We start from the raw sequence: 19,425 nt of genomic DNA, 5'->3' as shown, positions 1-19,425 counted from the left end.
ATAAATCCTAAAATCATAATAATTCTCCACGTGATTCTACTTTGCCCTTAATTTCGAATGTACAAAAACGTGTAGGTTAGAAATCATGTTTACATCTTGGCTAATAAAACGCCCATGGTGTAACAAGTTTCAAAAAAGATATGTATCAAAAGGCACAACAATCGTGAAGAATGAACATGGAGAACAGGAAATCACGAAAATTCGAAACATCGGAATTTTGGCACACATCGATGCTGGTTCGTGTGTGATATGCTTTTTATAGATAACCTATAAAAATCTCTATTTTAATGAATTTACAATACTGACGATGGTTTTTCAGGCAAAACCACTACCACAGAAAGAATGTTATACTATTCTGGTCTCATTAAACATATGGGAGAGGTTCACCATGGGAATACGGTAACAGATTATATGGATCAAGAACGTCAGCGCGGTATAACCATTACTTCTGCAGCAGTGACATTTCAATGGAAAAACTACCGTATTAATTTAATCGACACTCCAGGACACATTGACTTCACTATGGAAGTGGAGCAAACGTTAAAAGTATTAGATGGAGCAGTAGTCATATTAGATGGAAGTGCAGGTGTTGAAGCTCAGACATTAACAGTCTGCAGACAAGCTGACAGATATGATATTCCTAGAATTATTTATGTAAATAAGATGGACAGGGCAGATGCTAATTTTGACAGTAGTTTAAAATCTATTGAATCCAAGTTAGACACAGAAGTATTACCGACGCAATTTCCAATTAAAGAGAAAGGAAATTTAGAAGGAATTGTGGATGTTATTACTTTAGAAAAATTGATCTTTTCAAAGAAAGATATGGGTATGAAATATTCCAGAGTAAAATTATCTGAGAATGAAGATACAACTTTATGGGAAATGGCAAATGAGAAACGTAGAAGCTTAACAGATAAATTATCCAACATGGATGATGAATTAGCTAACATAATAATAGAACAGGAATCTTTGGATGCAGTAACTCCACAAATGTTAATTGATTCCTTGCACAGATCAACTATTAGTAGAAAAGGTGTTCCTGTGCTCTTAGGTAGTTCTTATAAAAATATTGGAGTTCAACCTTTAATGGACGGTGTTCTCTTGTATTTACCATCACCCAATAAAACTAAATCTTCTGCGTATTACCGTTGTTTTGATGACAAACTTTGCGCCAGGGCATTTAAAGTCGTCCACGATAAGCAAAAAGGACCAATTACATTTTTTCGAATTTATAGCGGCAACGTAGAAAAAGGCATGAAGCTATATAACGTCCGCAAAGAAGAAAAGGAACTCGTAGGAAAATTGTATATCGCGTACGCTGACGAGTACCAAGAAATACCGAAGATCACACGTGGCAATATTGCAGCCATAACGGGATTAAAAAGTACAACAGCTGGAGATTTAGTAACGACCAATCGAACAACGACAGAACAAGCAAAGAAGAAACTAAGGGCAGAGAAAGGTGTTGCACTGGAAGATGTAGAGAAAGTATTTGACAACAATATTAAGACGTTAGAGCCAGTCTTTTTTTGTTCAGTTGAGGCGCCATCGTTATCTACGCAAACACTTTTAGAGAAGGCTCTTCAGGAACTCGAAAGAGAAGACCCAAGTTTAAGAGTAACTCAAAATGAAGAAACAGGTCAGATCGTGCTTGGAGGAATGGGTGAACTGCATTTAGAAATTATCAAAGAAAGAATTAGAACCGAATATAAGGTCGATGCTGAATTAGGTCCTTTGCAAATCTCCTATAGAGAAACTATAAAGGAACCTATTTTAGATACCTTTTCGACTGAATATAAGATAGGAAGCGCTAATCTAAAAATTACAATAGTCATGTCGTTGATACCGAACTACCAAGAAATGGAGACTTTATTATTAGATAAATCACAGAATTATGGTGATAGCTTAAATGCTATACCGGCACATATAATGAAGGCAGTGAGGAATGGTGTTAAATTAGTTCTTTTACACGGGCCGAAATTAAGTTATCCGGTCGTAAATATGGGCGTTAAATTGCATAGTTTAGAATATGGATCTGGTATCACGCCATCGTTAATCAGTGCTGCTGTTTCACAGTGTACTCGACAGGTAAAAGTATTCTTATGATTTTTATTTTTCTTACGTACATATAAGACACAATAAAGGAAATAATCTAAGTTGTGAATGGCGGGAGAACATAATAGGGTACATGAAATAGAAGCTTTGGTACTCTATCGCCATTTCTGAGTCTACCTACAGGAGTACCAACCACAAACGGAAGAAACAACATTCTATTTCTATTAAATTATTTAATATTACATTAATTGTCAATTAATTGATAACCGTATCACTTTCGTTACGTTTAATCACCTCAGTGCTTTTTTTCGGCAACCCTAAAGTTCTTTCCTTCGCAGATTTTAATTCCGACAATAGAAGCAGAGATTTCGGTTTGCGTTCCAACATCGTTCTCTTTGTATTTTGTTCGGACAAACCGTTGTTAGGCAATGATTCTTCCTGAGGGAAAAGGTATCTATGTTTCCAATTATCCCGTATAATTTTTAGAACATTAGTCTCTTTACGTTTGTCCTCGTTGCATATATAGGTCTCTGTAAACGTCCGAAGAACGCCGATTTTCTTCAATGTATCTTCAGATATACCAATATTGAAGGATTTCTGCTTTGAGGTTAAGGTTGGAAAAGCATACGGTTTCAATGTGGTGTTCTGTTTTAATTCTAAGACACGTGGAGGTTTCGTGGACTGCCTGTCAAAAAATTCATTAATTATTATGTCTGTTTTAATCTGTAAATTTCTCAGAAAATCCTCGTCAGTTATTTTCCGTAGATTAGAATTCTTTGCACTACTAGTTTCTCCGCTACTTAAATTATCAGCACTGAAGTGCTTTGAGATCTTGATGTTGTTGTTTCCTTTGACTCGATTCTTTGTTCTTTTTGAGTTAGTTTGAGTAGATCTTTCTACGCTTCTTATGCCCCACTTCAACATATAAGAATCCAAGAACTTGTGATATAATTTAGGGCAAATTTCTTGGTCTTCGTAGTGCTTATCTATAAAGTATACTCTGCGCAAACGACAATTACCGCAAATTTGAATCCTCTGAGTTATAGCGTATTGTTGCTTGAAGGCAGTTTGCGTTAGACTCGATAGGTCCAGTTCTAATTTATTCCAACCGGTCTCAAATTTTACTTTGACGCGACAAATGACACCCTTGGAGTTTTGTTTTTCTGACTCCGCGTTCGTAAATTGAAAATGATGCTGGCAATTTTGGTTATCTGCCACCTGGTTTAATGCATAGGCTTTTGTATCAACAGATATTATGTTATAGGTTATTCACTATTCTGTTTAGACAACTTTTAATTTTTATTTGCCAAATTAAATTAACCCTTTATGGGGTTATATCAAATTAGGGTAGAGAATTTACTTGTATTAATTCGATATACATATGTTAATGTAGACACCTGATTACAAAAACATCTTTAAAAAATTAATTATTAAAATACTAGTCGAGATAAAATATTGAGTGTTGTCCGGACCACAAAAGAATTGACTATTTATTAGTATTAGAAGAAGTTTATGAAAGATTTGTCGTTAATATGAGATTATACTCAGAATATTCCACAATTACCTGCACTTGCAGACGACAATGGAGATTTAGGTTCTTTATAACCACAACTAAAACTGGTAATTCGATATTCAGGAATTGGGAGGAATCAGAGGGACAAATGATGGAGGTGCCATATCCATGGGGTTGTTCAAAGTCCTGTATCTCGATAACCTGTGCATCATTTACCATAAAATTAACTTAAAATTCAATGCTCAACTAAATAAATCTGAATGATGTTCATTGAACGTAACCTACATTTTCTAATAAATCTGAATCTAAGATTTTACGAATACGACCCGATTGAGATTGCTGCTTGCTCCAATACTCTAAGGGTTTGTCACTGATACTATACAAAAGAGACACATATCCATCAACCATGAAATTACGAAATTATTTCACGAAAATGTGAAGTATTTATGTGACTTTGTTACTTTAGGATTTACATCTTTCCGTTCGTTTGTTTTCTTGCAGCGTATTTCAATATAATGGCTGTTCATTTGGAATTATGTTTTTTTTTTTAAGCTGACGCAGTTGATAAAGAGAACAATCGTTTGAGATATTTCTAGCGTTGACAATAGAAATAATGATTGCATTAACGATAGAAACAAGGATTTTCTGGCCAAGTGAAAAAATATGGTATTAAATTTGATAAGGATAGTTTAAAAAGAGGGAGCAATAGAATAAACAATATCTTTTATTGGAAGAATAATTCATTGAAAAAATACGAAATATTTTCTGTAGCGAAGCTTAATTAAGTCACTGTTATTTTTAATTATTTGGAATTTAATTATATTGATGTATTGATGTATTGGAAACTATACTGTAACTATATTGGAAAGTAGCTACATATATTGAGATAAGTGACTTATAAAATATTTATAAATATAAGTAATGTATAAGTAATCTATAAAAATAATTCCGACTATAAATAACCAGATCCCCTAGAAAATGTTTTGCAACATCTTTAACGTTTACAATCTGAGTTCTAGATTTTTTGATTGCTTAACAATTTCTGATTTGTCAAAGACTCTCAGATGCTTGAAATAATTTAAGTACATCTCTTGAACATTCCCTGGAGCCTTTATATTACTTAGAGCTCTTAAATTCCTCCTTGAATGGCTTGAAATACTTTAAAATCTTTCTAAATCTTCCTCTGAAACTGTTAAATTACTCACGACCCTTACTTTTTTAAAAGCTCTTTCCTATTTACTTATCGTTCTCTATATGTATTTCAGTTGATGAAGGATGTTGGAGTTACACTTCTAGAACCTGTAATGCGAGTCGAAATTGTGGTGCCTGAGGAATATTTAAGCATCATCATGAAAGACTTGCCGAAAAGACGTGCAGAAGTAAAATATATCGATACCTACAGACAAAACAAGGTAATGTATTTTTTCCCCTTTAAGGCAATAGTAAAATTGAGGTTAGAGAGACTAATGTAACTTAAATGATGAAAACAGGTGGTCCACTGCCTTATTCCATTAGTCGAGTTACTAGGATACTCAAAAGCAATAAGAATAATCTCATCAGGGCATGCAACGTTCTCGTTAGAATTTGACCATTACGAAGTAATGGACTCGATGAACGAAGCAGAAGCGATTAAAAGAGTTACTGGATTCTATTAGAAAATTTAGAAAATTCTATTAGAAAAACGTGAAATGAAAAAGGTATCTTTCTCAGCATACAATATGCAATATTATTTATACCAAATATCTGTTGTATTTTAAGATATTAGTGATTTAATTGTACAAAGATAGAAATTAAATCGCTATAAAAATTATTTTCAACTTACTTAAGGATTAAGATCAGGGTTTACGAGAAAAGAGCAGTCGTATGTGCGAATTTCTCATTTGTCAAGACTTCTATGTCTAAAGTGAAGTAAACAGTATGATACACAAAAATTAAAACACTTTGTTATTATTCTTGGACAAAATTACATATTCGATCGTTCCTTTATTCGTTCGCTCTAATCAAAATATATTGCAGCATTTACCGGTGATGCGTTACAATCATCTTTTCTTATTTACGATCATCTATCGCGGCCGCCGATCACGTGACTGAAATCGAGCAGCTCGTAAAACGATTTCTTTCTCTAAGAATACGTATATACACATGCGTAGTTCTATATAATAACAAAAAAAAAAAAAGGAAAGAAAACAATAAAGAACAAAGTAATAGAAAGAAAAAAGTCTTATCGAAATAACACCGGCCAGCCTCGTAAACAGCAGCCGCGCATAAATATATTAATATTGCTTAAAGATCATGCAAAAATGTCATACATAGTAAAATATATGTATGTATATATATTATATGTATGGAGGGATTACATTTATAGGGTGAAAGATTTGCAAACACGTCAGTTGCACATAAAAATGTTCCGTTAATACGCGTAACCGCAAGTGGTTTCAATGCGGTTTTTATTTATCGTAAATACGAGGCACATAACATTCACCAAATTTTCAATAAAAAATATATACGTGTATACGTATATACACATACATCATTTCGTCATCAATCCGCTAGTTCGTTAGCCTTGAATTGTGCTATATACACATGATGTGAAAAATCATGAGCGCAATCAAAGATGGCCATCGTATACGCGTCCTCCTTAATCTACGTAATGGTTTTGAGCGCTAAAATCGAACGTTTTAAATTCCTAAACAACGCTATACCTCTTCGGTCGATGTTACGTAATTGGTAAAAAATAAAATTTTTCGCCGGGGTACGACGAAAATCTTTTACAAGGAAAAAAAAACAGAAAAAGAAATTGTTGCAATATTACGATGCATGGTTTGCATAATCCTAATTCGTCTGTGTAAAAACGTTCGCAAAAGTTAAATACAATTACGTATAATATACAATATTATATATCACTAGACACTCTCGCGTGTCAATTAAATGATGCAAAAACATACTTTGCTTCTTCTTCCAAAAGTTCATGCGGTTTAATGCGTTCTTAAAGCGCTACTAACAAGGAAAATCTCATTCTTTTCCTTCTTCCTTTTTTATTCTTTTTCCTTTTTATTAGCCTCAAAGATAATTTTACCAAAGTTCTTACAGAGATGGAAATGTGTTCGACAAGCTTACTTTACGATGCGTGAATCCATAACAGAAACGCAAATACTGAATTTCACGATGTGTGGTTCTAGCAGAAAATCTTCTTTGTATAAAAATTACCAGAATCTCACATCATTTTATAAAATCATCTCATTCGGGATCATCCTCGTTCGATCCGTAATCGAGGTCGTCTTGGCGTCACAAACTCACTAGCTTCGGTGGATTTGCATCCGGAGAGCTGAGATCGACGGCGGACAGATTGTTTCTTTGCTGCGTCGAGCAAGAAGGTATCAATGGTGTTGAAACTGGAGTAAGGCCGGTCCCGCCTTCCATCAACGACTCGAAATTAAACGCTATACCGCTAGTTGGCGTAGTGATTGGCATCCCCGCTACGTCCAACGATGGTTTCATGAATGATGGTGTTTCGACTGTCTTAAATGTAAGCGTGTTCGGCCTTTCTTTTGGTTCGCTGAAGATCGACAGGGAATTTGGTCGATTGTTATTGTCGAAGCCAACCGGCAAAGAATTCGGTCTATTCGGTCTCGTTGCGACGTTCACCGACTCGCGCTTTGTGCTTTCAGCTGCGGCGGCTGCAGCTGCAGCCGCAGCGGCGAATTGATCCTCCGTTGGAAGCTCTGGTTTTATCACGGGTTTCACATCCGGAGGAGATGCTGAACGAAGTCGACAGACCGCTCTGTGAGCTTCTAGGATGAATTCCAGTTCGTCCTTCGCCTGCTGTAGCTGCTGAATCTCTTCTTGCAAGCTTTGTTTCTTCTGCTCCAAACCCTCAGTCTCCTGTCAAATGAATTTGTCATGTTTAATTCGTGTTTCATTTTCTCAACTTAATATTTGAATTACATTAGCACATACAGTGTACATTATAGTCTATCTTGCACATATGAACTTTTATTTCAAGCCACTGATACTTCCAATCCACGTAAAACAAGTGACAATGTATGCCACCGATTGTACACACGTACATATCTTGAATTAAGAATTGTACAAAAACAGTGGAGCAGTCAATAAATTAATATTCTTTTTTTCCACGTTAGAATATTTCTTTCTTTCATTAGGAAATCTAATTACAGAAAAAACAGCAATTGTAATTTCGCAAATATGGAATGGGATGATATGATAACCTTGCTGTTCTCTTCCCTTCCTCGTATTTGCATCTCTTCAGATATCTTCTGAAGATATCTATCTATCTTAAAATATATATTTTTTATTCATGAAATTCACAAAAGACAGTAAGATTACTATCTTTGAATTCAATACTGAAATCAATTACTTATAAAGTATCTATATTTTAACAATATCTATTGAGATATAACATTTATTTCAGAGGGGAACAGCAGGATTAAATTCAGAACAGATTTCATCAATTACATACTTCTAACAGGGCATTGGTATGATCCATTCTCCGCTTGCGACATCTAGCTGCTGCCATCTTATTTCTTTCTCTGCGGATCTGTCTTCGCTCCTCCTCCTCGGGGGTCATCCCGATCGTTCTGGTAGGCCTTCTGCCACCCATGTTGCGTCTGGTTGGCTGTTGTGGCTGTGTCTGTTGACTGTCCACGAGGGTGGTATTGGCGGCCACAGGGGCGGCAACGGTGGTGGTAACAACGTGATGCGCCGCCGTGTTTTGCGTTTGTGCCGGCGTCGGTTGCGAAGGTTCCACCAACGGTGGCACGAACCCTGCTTCGCGACTGTGCGACGCTGACTCGCTGGTCAGCTCTAGAAATGTTTGCTCGATGCTCCGGAGCGTCGTTGGCGTCAACGTCGGTGTCGTCCGCGTCGGCACTCCACTGTGTAGTCCGTCCAGAGAAACAAGCTGCAACAATAAAAGATTTCAACACATTAATTTGATGTCACATGATTATTATTTTAATTCAAAGTACATGCTTTTCAAATATTTTCTCAGTGGATAAAACAGTGCAACGATTTCTTTCTGACTGTATTTTTATTTAATTATTAAAGAGAATACATGACTGACACCTTAATTAGAAGCTAGAGTAAAAAGTAGTTTAAACTTTCGTTATTATTACGGCGTTTGAGCTATCCTCAGTATATTCCAATATTTGTTGCACCAAAAATAGCACTACGTTTGCCTAAACCGCAGAAAAATATGCTTATTAACTACAGTTTAAACATTAGTCCTCGTTATTGTGTAGAATCAGCATAAAACGTGTAAAAATAACGACTAATGTAATATATTGGTTTTCAGTGACGGCAATGATAGCACACGTATACACACATATATACATACACGAGTTTAGGTGAGAGACGAGCGACTGGTGCGCAACTCGATGACCATGCAACACAGAGCATAAAACGCGAGTTTGCCAGGTGCGGATAGATAACAAAACAGTTAGGAAACCGATGTTTTTCGTCTGCGGAACGCGATTGCCTTTCAAACGAATTGCGCGTTAGATCACCGCTCGTTTATTGCTCGGCGAGATATAAAAGAAGTTCGTCGGTCATATTATCGACGAAGTGCTGTTAGGCAATGAAACCGATTCCAATAACCGCTTTCGTTCCATGGAAAAAGAGGGCGTTGCGCAATAACCGTAAGAAGAAAAAGGGAGAAGGAAAAATACGGGGAGAACGAAGGAACGGTAACGGAAAGGTACGCGATATGTACTTCCATCAACGTTATCATTTCTCGCTTTTCGCTTTGATATCGCGAACCAACGTTAATGCAACGAGATGTTTCAGATAAAAATATCCGTGATCCAATAGTCGATAAGCTATCGGCGCGAACTAGATCGCATCTGGGGGCTGCTCGTTTCAAGGTACGCAAGTACACATGTTTATCGTTCGGTATCATCATCGCTAAAATTACAACGAATTATCGCAATGTTCCTAATAATTATCCACCACGATCGGTCTCCTCCCTTCTCTATAATCTTCGATTTTGAATTCTATTTACATGTTCCGATCTTGGTTACCTTGCGTTCGAAAATAGCAGTGGCGGGCCTTTTAAAAGTTACATCGATTTAATGGCCTTACGTGATAGTCAACCGTAATTTTAATACGACTCTCGTAACATACGATATTAACAATAGGTGATGTTAATCTCTCGGCATTAAGTATGAACACGTGCACAGAATACGTTATGAATGTATATGTGTGTGTGTGTGTGGTATAGTATCGTCTGGGGGGTACTATCGACGAGAACGCGCCACCTGTCGTGTCGTCTGTTCTTCCGTCCACGCGATGAAATCGAAACCATCGATTTAGCTATCGAAAAATCAATTGGTTTATTCCGTGACACGAACCAAAACAGTCGGCCGCGGAAACAATTGGTCGACTGGATGGATTTCATCGACGTTATAAAAGTGTGTATGTCTCCAACTACGGACGATATTAATGACTTGGCTCGAATCGCAGCTCACGTAGCGACAACCTCGCGTTCGCCATCGCGTCGACCAATCGGCAGACGGGGACACGCGCGCGACGTATTATACCCGACGCACACGTTTCCCAGAAAGCACAAAAGGACGCAGGAAGGAGAAGAATCGCGACCTTCAGTCTCATAAGGAGACGAGAGACAACGACACCAAACAGCCGAGGTCTATCATTTCTAAAATTACGAGCCGTACTGATCGTTAACGAAGGCCGATTCGCGCGGGATAGATAGCGCACGTCAGAGGAATTGAACGTTTCCCAGAGTTCAAGCATCATTGCACAGGAATTGCACATCGAGATTCTTCAAATGGAAAGATCGTGATAGATCATCGATGACATCTCGCGTCTAATCTCGTAATTAACTCAATGTCGTGCTCCTCCACGTTTTATCTCTCATTCTTTTTTGCTTCTCGCTAGGTAAAGCAAAAAGAAGTTCGCTGAACTTTAAAAACAGGTTATAAAAGTTCAAGTTACAACGGTGTCATCTTTTAAGTGACATTACCAACGTGATACGTTTCTACGTTAATTTCCACAGTTGAACAACCTTTTGGCGTTAATAGAAATAAGAACCAAGATCACTAACCTTGCACCTATCTATATAGCTTTCGAAATGTATATGTATTCTAAATTGTGTGCTATTGTCTATCAGTTCATTAACACTTGTCAAAATGCAAATATGCTTTGTGAATCATATTTGAAGAAGCTGGCTTAGAACTCCTCCACTTTTGCGTGAGAATTTATTATGCATGTATTTATAACATGATTACGATTCATAATCGCGGGGCTACCACGCTGCCGCGTGTGTCATCGCTAAAATTACTTAGCATACCAACGGGTAGCGACTTTAACAGAAGAGTAATCACCCACCCACAAGATTCACCCACCTATCCGCTCCCTGTTCGCGCGTAAACTTGTGGAATGCTCGGAGCGATAAACTTAGGCGTTACAAAATCGTTTTCGCGCGTCACACTGTTCTGGAATTTCAGTTTTCAGATACTATTCCTTTATATATCTACGAAAACCACGTTTTTTCATAGATTTTAAAACCATTCTTTTATTCACAAATTGGATAATCTTCTAAATTTCTTCTTTGAATATTCTTCCGTTATTTTATGTATAAAAAGTTAGGTTAGACGGGGTTAATTCATCGTCTCGACCTTCGTACGAGTTTGTAATTTGCTGTAAGCTGTGGCTGATGCGTGCGTGCGCATAAATCAGACGATATATGCACTTGGAAGCTGTCACGTATGCATACGTACTCTGTATGATTTTTCGATTTGGCACGATCTGAAATTTACAGCCCTGACCATTTCGAGAAAAAGCAGTTCCGTTATAAACTGTAGTTATTGAAAGCTTGATAAATTTAGAGGGATTTACCAGCGTGAAAATTTATCAGTCGTTATTTACTTCTTATAAGCTATAACTGTGGTTTTTTCTTTATCAGATTGAAAAAAAGACACAAAGGTGTGGCCCTTATCGTGTCACACTTACCCTTTAAAGAAAAGAAAAGGAAACCGATATACTCGATTTCGTTTATCTAGGAAACACAAAAAGCGACATCCATTTGTTTGCACTGGAGGATTATCGAATTTACCATCTTAAGTCGACTTGTATTTATCCGTTGCGAAAGCGATAAAATGATTCTACAATTCTTGTTGCATTTAATTCCTATTACTTAATCATCAATTACTCATAAAAGTATTAAACATTTATGAAAATTTTGTATGACATATGACAAGATACAAGTATCATGATCACATTGACAAAGTTTGAAACAAATATGAAAATGTATATAGAAGTTACAAGATATTTGTTGTACACATACACTTATGAAATTATTTAAGCAATCAATTGTCCATTACTGAGTCCACCTTTAGCGTTAATTATGTGATAACTTACTACCGCAAAATCAATTCTTATGCCATTAAATATAGAATTTTTATGGAACAAAAAGAAATGACTGCGGATATTAAAAAAAGAAAATATAAATTTGAAAAGTTGAAATTCAACGACTGAATGAAGGTTAATAAAAGGAAATGCTTGCGCTATCAATTTTTTTAGTGGTCACGAGACTGCGATTATTACCACGGCCACGGCACATTCGTTAACCGACGGGCCGTTCACCTTACCGTGCATCGTCAGTTTGAATATGTCAGACGATATGTGGCGCTGGTGGATGAACTCTGTATCATTTTGTCAGACGTGTCTGTGCAGGTTCAAGTCAACGGCTGCCCGAAGATCGCGTCACGACATGCTTTCGATCGACAACATCGTCCATCATACTCGTGTTTATTCTACTCAAATATCTATCATAAGATGATAATAATTCATACTAATATTAAAATAAATCCAAAAAGAGAAGAAAGATAAATAAAGAAATTTTTAAGAAAATTCATATAAATGTCAAACGTTTTGTTTATTAATCATTTTTTTAGGTTAGAACAAAATTATATAAAACTATGAGAGTCCTAAGAATCGTATTTTTCATGCGGTAGTTATAGTTACTGGAATATATTGTCTCGCATTAACATGTTGCAACGGCAAAATGCATACATATATGCATTGTTTCTAGAAATAGCTGTCTACTCTCGATTCTAGTATCTACCGCATCGTGCATCGTTAATCCAATCGCGATGAGAGGTATGCAGAAACATTGATCGCTGCGTTACGTGTTTTTTTCCGCGAGGCAACAAATATTGTAATAAATCAGGCTTTCCATTTTTTACTACTGACTAGACGTTTATGGTAAATAGATAGATATTTGCTTCGCAAATTATCATCGTGTAACTACATCATAGATAGGCTTACTATACTGAAAACTAATATCCACTAATATTCAACAAGCATACATACGTATTTCACTTTGCTGCGTTCTTTTGCTTACCTACAATCCAACTGTATCCACTTGAGTAATGATAAAAAATATTACATATATGAATAAAATAAGAAAGAATGATTATCGTATTCTTTTTAAAACATTATAAATCTTTATTGTTTGTTAAAATGAGAGGAAAAATGAAACATAGAAATTCGAGAATCGCATTAGAGTTAATATGAACACAATATCTATGGAGTAAGAAATGTTTTACAAGACAATACACAATTATTGACATGCATCTCTACGAGGACAGCATTTCAATTATCGCCGAGAGATTGCGATTTTGAAATCAATCAAGCAGCAAGGTCATGCAAACGTAGCAGACGATAACAAAAAATCAAGATAGTAGAGAAACGGATATAATGGTCGGCAAATGTCAACCCCAATGACACCCTCGTAACGAAATACTCAGAAATATTTGACGCAGATGCGCAATGTGGTTTTTTTTCGATGTCGCCGTTGGTATGCAGCACGTCTTCCGTTTTGTGATGTAGTTGTTCTCTCTCCCTCTCTCTCTCTCTCTTTTCCCGTTGTGTTCGACACCAAAGACAAGAGAGAGAAGGAGAGAGAGAGAGAGAACTCGCACGAACGCAGTGTGCTCGCGCGCGCGACATAACGTATCCGAGCAACACACACGACTACTCTTTCTATAAATAGATGCGTTTGCTGTTTTAATCTGCCCTGGGCCCGCGTTACGAGCGGACAAAGGGCGATATCAGCAACCAGAAAATCATTGCGAAACGTACCGCAGTCAGATATTGGCGCAACATTTTCTTAGACAAGGAAAAGATAGTAAAATAAAGAAAAGATTAATTAGAAAGAGATAGATGATGAATCGGTGAACCACCACTGCTCTCCAGGCATTGCACATACGCGTCGTAACTTTATACCGCGGAAAATAGATTGAAACAAATTCACTTTGAATATAAGGGAGCGATACAATAATTGTAATTGGATATATCAATCATTTAGTGAGGTAATGCGCAAGACTCGTATAAAATGGAACATATAAAGTAACTAACATACTGTATTGTTAAGATATGATAATTATACCATTGGAATAATATGTACATTACAGAAAATATATAAAAATTATTTACTATAATAAATTACTTTAGAAGTCTACTACAGATACAAGAAAATTTTCATGACTTAAAAGAATAGTTTATCATAATATTATAGATACTTCAGTTTCGTCAAACTTTAGGAAAATTAATAAACTGGCAAAAAATTGTCAAATACGATTTGATAAAACTTCAGTATTGTTCAATGTCCGAATGGCAGATGAGAGAACTATGAATATCGGGAAACATATCTGACGGTAGTGTGTATGCGATATTGGTTAAGCTTTTAACAAGGCACTATATTCGCGCCACGTCTTGAGCATCGAGGTTACTTTTTTCAACCGGCTGTTTTTCTCAAAGACACGTGGTATAGTTTCAGCGGTTTTTACGGGTACGTAAAAATATTCATTCCGCGGTTTCATGCGCAACCTGACCATTCGTTTACGATCTGTTTGTTTCATCGAAGCCGGTGGAACTTCCAATCGTTATTGCACAATATTGCACAATCCCTGCTCGTCCGCATTGCAATAATGGCCCCACATACGTTAACAGGCAGCTCGATAGTGTGGCATTCGCGTGTCGAATAGACTTTCTCCTTCAAGTTCATCCGTCGCGACCGCCATGTTGTTTCTTTTTTCGCGCATCTCTCCTTCCTTTCCCGCGTTCGTGTTCGCGTCAGAATCGCGTTCGTGCTCGCGTCAGGACCGCGCGCGCGTGCCTCGAAAGGAACGCGATGAAATGTGGATACGTTGTTCCTCGCCAATTTACAATTCTTTCCAAATTCGAGTCGACTTCATTTGGCTCGCTCGACTCGAACCGTGCACCACAACGTGAATGAAAGACTATTTCGGAGGCCTGCCAAGTGGTGTGTTTATTTTAGACGGTTGCTTTCGAAGCCCCTCGAGGTCCTTTAGACATTAGACTGTTTTCTTCAAACAGAATGCTACTTTGTAAGAAGAAACAATGTAATCGAACGTGATCTATCCGACAGCGATAGGCAGTAGACACGTTATCCTCTAGTAGATCCGTTCAAAAGCGTATTGTACCATCTTTTAAGCGATTTTCTAAATTTAGACTCGCTGCTTTCACACGCGGCCTGACCGTTTGTGAATTAAACAGACTCTTTTTCCCCTCTATGCGGTTAAATACACGCGCTTCTCTTATCGCGACAAGTTTCTAAACAACGAGACAACTCGTATGGTTTTAAGTCTGTCACGATATATGACTTAACTAAGTACACGATTTCAATGTTTCTAGATTTTTCTCAAGCTTCCTACTTAGAGGACATGTGGACCCGAACGCGGTAGCGACTGTTTAATGCCTGGATCTATTTACTGGTGTAGGATAGAAGATACAGCTTTAGTCGAGTATCCGTCTCTTTCAAAATAAATCTAGCAGCTGCTTCAACAAGTCTCGCTTAATGACACCGTCATTTGTTTGGTCGTAAACAAAAACAGCATATGCTTGACAGCGCTAGATAGGTTATGTGTCTATGTTAGGTTATGGTTAAAACCACACTAATCACTGTAAATCCTATATCTTAGACATTGTTACTAGTTTTTCGACGAAAAACGGTTTGCCCCCAAAACATTGAGAACAATTTTACGTCGTACAGTATGAAAGAATAAAAGTGGAAGATTTTGTAAAAATCTGCAACATGTATGGGGATTACCTGCTGATAAAGCAGTTCCTGCGCGAGGATATTAGCTATGTCGACTGGATCCATGGCGGTGGCTGCCATAGTTCGTGGTATCGGTTAATTCGTTCAGTTATTCGTTTCGTCGTCGATAGAAATAAATAAATAAAATTAATAAAAAATCACGTGAGAGGAGAAGGAAAGGGAGACGTTTTTATAGGAAATACAGGAAGCAGGGTCGAAAGGAAAGTACGAGCGAACTCGTTTTCGTGGAGGATTAACGAAAAAGAATCTAGGGGCTTAATGTAAGAAAAAAGTAATTTCAGTCGATCGTTCGTTCGTGAGAGATCGTTTGGACGTCGGTGTGCGCCTCCCCTCCCCTCAATCTCTTTCTCCCTCTGTTCTGTTTTACACTCTCGATTCTCCTCCCTCGTACACGCTCTTCTTCTCACTTCTCGAAAGAGTTCGTCACCACTGCGTCCTCCACCGACGCCTCTCTTACACTGAGCCTGCCGATGCCGTTCTGCTCTTCGTGGCCATACGCGACGAGGAAACCTAATCTAAAAATAACCTTCGAATTTCGAGTATGTGCGCTTGACAGAAAGAGACGACGAGAAAGAGAGAGCCAGACGAGAAAAAGGTGGGAGAGATTTCCGCGCCCTTCTTTAAATCTGCAACATGCTATTGATGAGCTTTCTCGTTATTTCCCGTATGTAGCTAAATAAAAATAATTTGTCAAAAATTCAGAACGGATTAAATTAGGTTATTTTATAGATAATTTAATGAAACTATTTTCTAAGAACTTTTTTACAAACTAATTTTTAGCCAAGACTATCAGAACTGAATGATTCGGTTGATATTGGAGTTGCTTACCAAGTTAGAGACCCGGGTTCAAATCCCCGTCGTTGGATTTTAATTTTTCCCTTTAAATATCATATTTATGTCCATAGCGTTTTATGACTCGTGAAAGTGTTCGAAGACAAGCCTTTGGTAGTTAATGCAAGTGTGTAGCCAAAGTTTATGACCGAAGAGATAAGAAAGGGGTGCCTTTACGACTTTCTCCATTGTTCCCCGCTCGCCAACAGTGACATTCTTTCGGAATCGCGTAATGGTCCGAAGTTTCCAACTTAACGCTCCTACCGATTTATCTGTAGCCACTGCGTTCCAAAAGATTTATACTAATGCGACGAAACCTTTACTAACTGCGAAAATATCAAGTATCGGCACACGCTATCTTTGAAATCGCTAATGGTCTAAGAAATTTGCATATCCCTTCTAAAAATACAAATATTCGAATTAACTTTATTTTATGAATAAAATATCATTAGTAACATACATATAGAATTAGGGTAAAATGTACTGATATATTACTGATATATAAAATTAGAATAAGGTATAATCAGTAATATAAAATTTTATCACTTTGGATACGTTACTAGGTTTGAAGTTAGTTAATGGCGTTACCAACAGACAAGTTAATACTCGCGAGCACGAAACAAATTGAAAACAGCCGTAACACCAAATACCAGCTGATACTTGAGAGCTTATTCGCAGTAGAGCAGTGGCTTTTCCCAGCATCTCCGAAATTCCCAATTGCGCGTCCGCCTGGAGGATCTTAATTAACCCGAGTTCTAAGTTTAAACACCTGTGGAGCGTCGTTTGTCGTCGACGCCGGCCTCCCCGCGATTCGTCGTCTTGGAAAGGGGCCAAGAGGTCTCTTCGTAGAATTCTCGACCCAACCGAGAAACATTCCGATCCCGAAAACTTCACGAAAATTTCGCACCAGTTGTTTCATCGAACTAATCGATTCCTCGACTTCATAATGTAATCTCTGTTAAGTAAGATTTCCCGGAATAAGCTTTTTACTCGTTATATTGGAATTGGTTGGATGCGATAGTGAAACGCATGTTTGGACGATATTATCGTTTATCGCGTGAATCGTTTCCAGGATGTGGCTTCCTTCGTATACATCGCTTCGTTAAAGATGCGTACACAGCGCCACCATAGCCGCAGCTTTTTCCTTTAGTTCTGAAAATATGTTTGTGCGCATGGTCACCTGACAAGCGTCTGGGACTACATCAACGACGATTATCACGACGATTAAAATGTCGAAATGTGAATGTATTCGTCATTTCCGTCGTGTTATTGGTGGTATTTTTCTGTGAAGTTGGTGAAAATATGGCGATTAGCAGTTACTGTTTACGACAAAGCAAGTCGACTGGTTATTTAAAAGGAGTATTTTAACGCGTCTGTCGTGACCACGCGAGGAGGAGAAGAGAGATGACGATAATTAGAATACGCTACCCGCTACGCGGTAGCGGAAAACCTGTTCTCTTTTGCGTCATTCGGAAATAAACGTGTCCCAGCCAGTCACGAAGTGGCTCGTGAACACGAGATGGACATTCAAAACCAGCTTATCTCCGCGACTTGATACGAAAACATGTGTGCCAGCCAGATTTCAATAAACAATCTCCGGTGTTTTATCAGCCAGTAGTGCTCGGAATTTTTAAACACAAAACACCATGCAACACTGCCCGTAGTATCTTATTATGTTACCCATAAATAGAGATCATCGTGTAACGAAAACATTTCTTCTAGTTGACTCTTCAAAAGTAGCATTAAAAACACCAGCTTAAAAATATTTATCTTTTGATCTATGAAAATAAATATTCCGAAATAATTGAATGACTTGAAAAATGGTAATAGATTTTTGTCGAGATGAATAAAATTTTTGCAGAAATAAACATTTCCGCGAAATACACTGAGCTCTCCGTTATAACCTATTATCCATATTAATCTAACTATAGCAACCCTCCTCGGATACCTCAATGCCTTCCCTTCCGCCCACGCGTCAATTTCAAATTCCAGGAACTGCCAGCATATTTCCCGGCCCCGATAAGAACACGGAGGGCGTCCAATTAACAGGAAACTAGCGGATCTGAACCGTTCGACTGTTCGCCGGAACGACAAATTTGCATCGAACGTTCCGTGAGATCGTCTACCTCATTTCAATACAATTTTACATTAACTAGATGTTTCATCTAGTCAAACTAGACGCGCAACAAATAGGAAACGATTTGATTTTGCGTAAGAAGATCGTGGTCAAAGATTGACTAATCAAAGGTCCATTTGCATCGATTATTACCGACTGACGATATCTTTTCTCAAATGGATATTTTTGATTTACGTAATAACATAGAGATCCATTGTAAGACCGGTACAAGGTGGTAAACATAACGTGTGCCTGAGCGATCTTTGGTATCTGTTCTGAATTCTATTTCGCTTTTTTGTTTTCACGATCAGATGCTGCAGGCCCGTTTACATTGGTTAATTATGCGACGATGAGACCGAAACGCTCTCGCACGTGGCGTCTCAAAACAAAATGAACACGGTGCACAAGCGGTCGGGACATAACGGACGGAGCAACGATTTTTCCACGAAAACCTTTCTGCGGAGGGCATTGAAATGTCAGGCCAAGATCATCGGAGCGCTCAACTCAGCTCCGTGGGCGACTCAAGGACGCGTTCCCGGCCAAACAAATTGCGACGGCGATTCTTCTACGATTGAACAATGTAGTTATCGTTATTTTTTCCCCGGCTAATTACAGGTTTCGGCGGAAGAACGATTTCTCCGCATTACGTTTGCTAGTAACGCAATCTAACGATAATTTGTTTAATCTCGTAGTTTCTCTCTATTATTCTCTATGCTATCTGGTAGACGACCAATGAGCGATAAGCACCAACAATACGAAACGGCGCAGATAGAATAAAATACGCGATAG

General features: G+C 37.8%; 3 protein-coding genes and 1 long non-coding RNA gene across 6 annotated transcripts in view; 2 read left to right on the top strand and 2 right to left on the bottom strand.

Annotated features, from left to right (window-relative positions):
- Positions 1 to 49: 49 nt before the first annotated feature.
- Positions 50 to 5,508, top strand: LOC126872136 (ribosome-releasing factor 2, mitochondrial). Its single transcript, XM_050631753.1, has 4 exons — positions 50 to 236; positions 320 to 2,091; positions 4,837 to 4,983; positions 5,062 to 5,508. Exons 1-4 carry the CDS (start codon positions 86 to 88, stop codon positions 5,224 to 5,226), a joined length of 2,235 nt encoding a protein of 744 aa, XP_050487710.1. The 5' UTR covers positions 50 to 85; the 3' UTR covers positions 5,227 to 5,508.
- On the bottom strand, positions 2,099 to 4,830 carry LOC126872144 (uncharacterized). Its single transcript, XM_050631768.1, has 3 exons — positions 3,857 to 4,830; positions 3,623 to 3,772; positions 2,099 to 3,276 (listed from the first exon to the last, which is right to left on the bottom strand). Exons 1-3 carry the CDS (start codon positions 3,977 to 3,979, stop codon positions 2,314 to 2,316), a joined length of 1,236 nt encoding a protein of 411 aa, XP_050487725.1. The 5' UTR covers positions 3,980 to 4,830; the 3' UTR covers positions 2,099 to 2,313.
- LOC126872146 (transcription factor kayak) overlaps positions 5,493 to 19,425 on the bottom strand; it is a 35,135-nt gene continuing 21,202 nt past the window's right edge. For 2 of the 3 annotated variants that reach the window (XM_050631771.1, XM_050631770.1), the window contains exons 2-3: positions 8,049 to 8,489; positions 5,493 to 7,453 (exon numbers count right to left, since the gene is read on the bottom strand). In XM_050631771.1, coding sequence (XP_050487728.1) covers positions 6,857 to 7,453; positions 8,049 to 8,489 — 1,038 coding nt within the window. In that variant the 3' untranslated portion in view covers positions 5,493 to 6,856. Of the gene's footprint in view, positions 7,454 to 8,048; positions 8,490 to 15,680; positions 16,176 to 19,425 lie in introns of those variants that run through there. The other variant, XM_050631772.1, reaches the window with a different exon arrangement.
- On the top strand, positions 8,928 to 12,944 carry LOC126872170 (uncharacterized). The gene is made up of 3 exons (XR_007691885.1): positions 8,928 to 9,284; positions 9,374 to 9,450; positions 12,128 to 12,944. It is a non-coding gene; the product is annotated as an uncharacterized LOC126872170 (long non-coding RNA).

This window comes from Bombus huntii, chromosome 12 (assembly GCF_024542735.1).
Source record: "Bombus huntii isolate Logan2020A chromosome 12, iyBomHunt1.1, whole genome shotgun sequence".
Taxonomy (NCBI): Eukaryota; Metazoa; Arthropoda; class Insecta; order Hymenoptera; family Apidae; genus Bombus; species Bombus huntii.
This window is presented reverse-complemented; position numbering and strand designations above follow the sequence as displayed.

Bases quoted from the DNA above. Each gene is read 5' to 3' on its own strand.
- LOC126872136 (XM_050631753.1), top strand. From the start codon at position 86: ATGTTTACATCTTGGCTAATAAAACGCCCATGGTGTAACAAGTTTCAA. The intron at 237-319 runs GTTCGTGTGTGA...ATGGTTTTTCAG, and splicing joins TTTGGCACACATCGATGCTG to GCAAAACCACTACCACAGAA. The intron at 2,092-4,836 runs GTAAAAGTATTC...TATGTATTTCAG, and splicing joins TTTCACAGTGTACTCGACAG to TTGATGAAGGATGTTGGAGT.
- LOC126872144 (XM_050631768.1), bottom strand. From the start codon at position 3,979: ATGGTTGATGGATATGTGTCTCTTTTGTATAGTATCAGTGACAAACCC. The intron at 3,773-3,856 runs GTAGGTTACGTT...AATGATGCACAG, and splicing joins ATTCAGATTTATTAGAAAAT to GTTATCGAGATACAGGACTT. The intron at 3,277-3,622 runs GTAATTGTGGAA...GCATTAAACCAG, and splicing joins ATTGTCGTCTGCAAGTGCAG to GTGGCAGATAACCAAAATTG.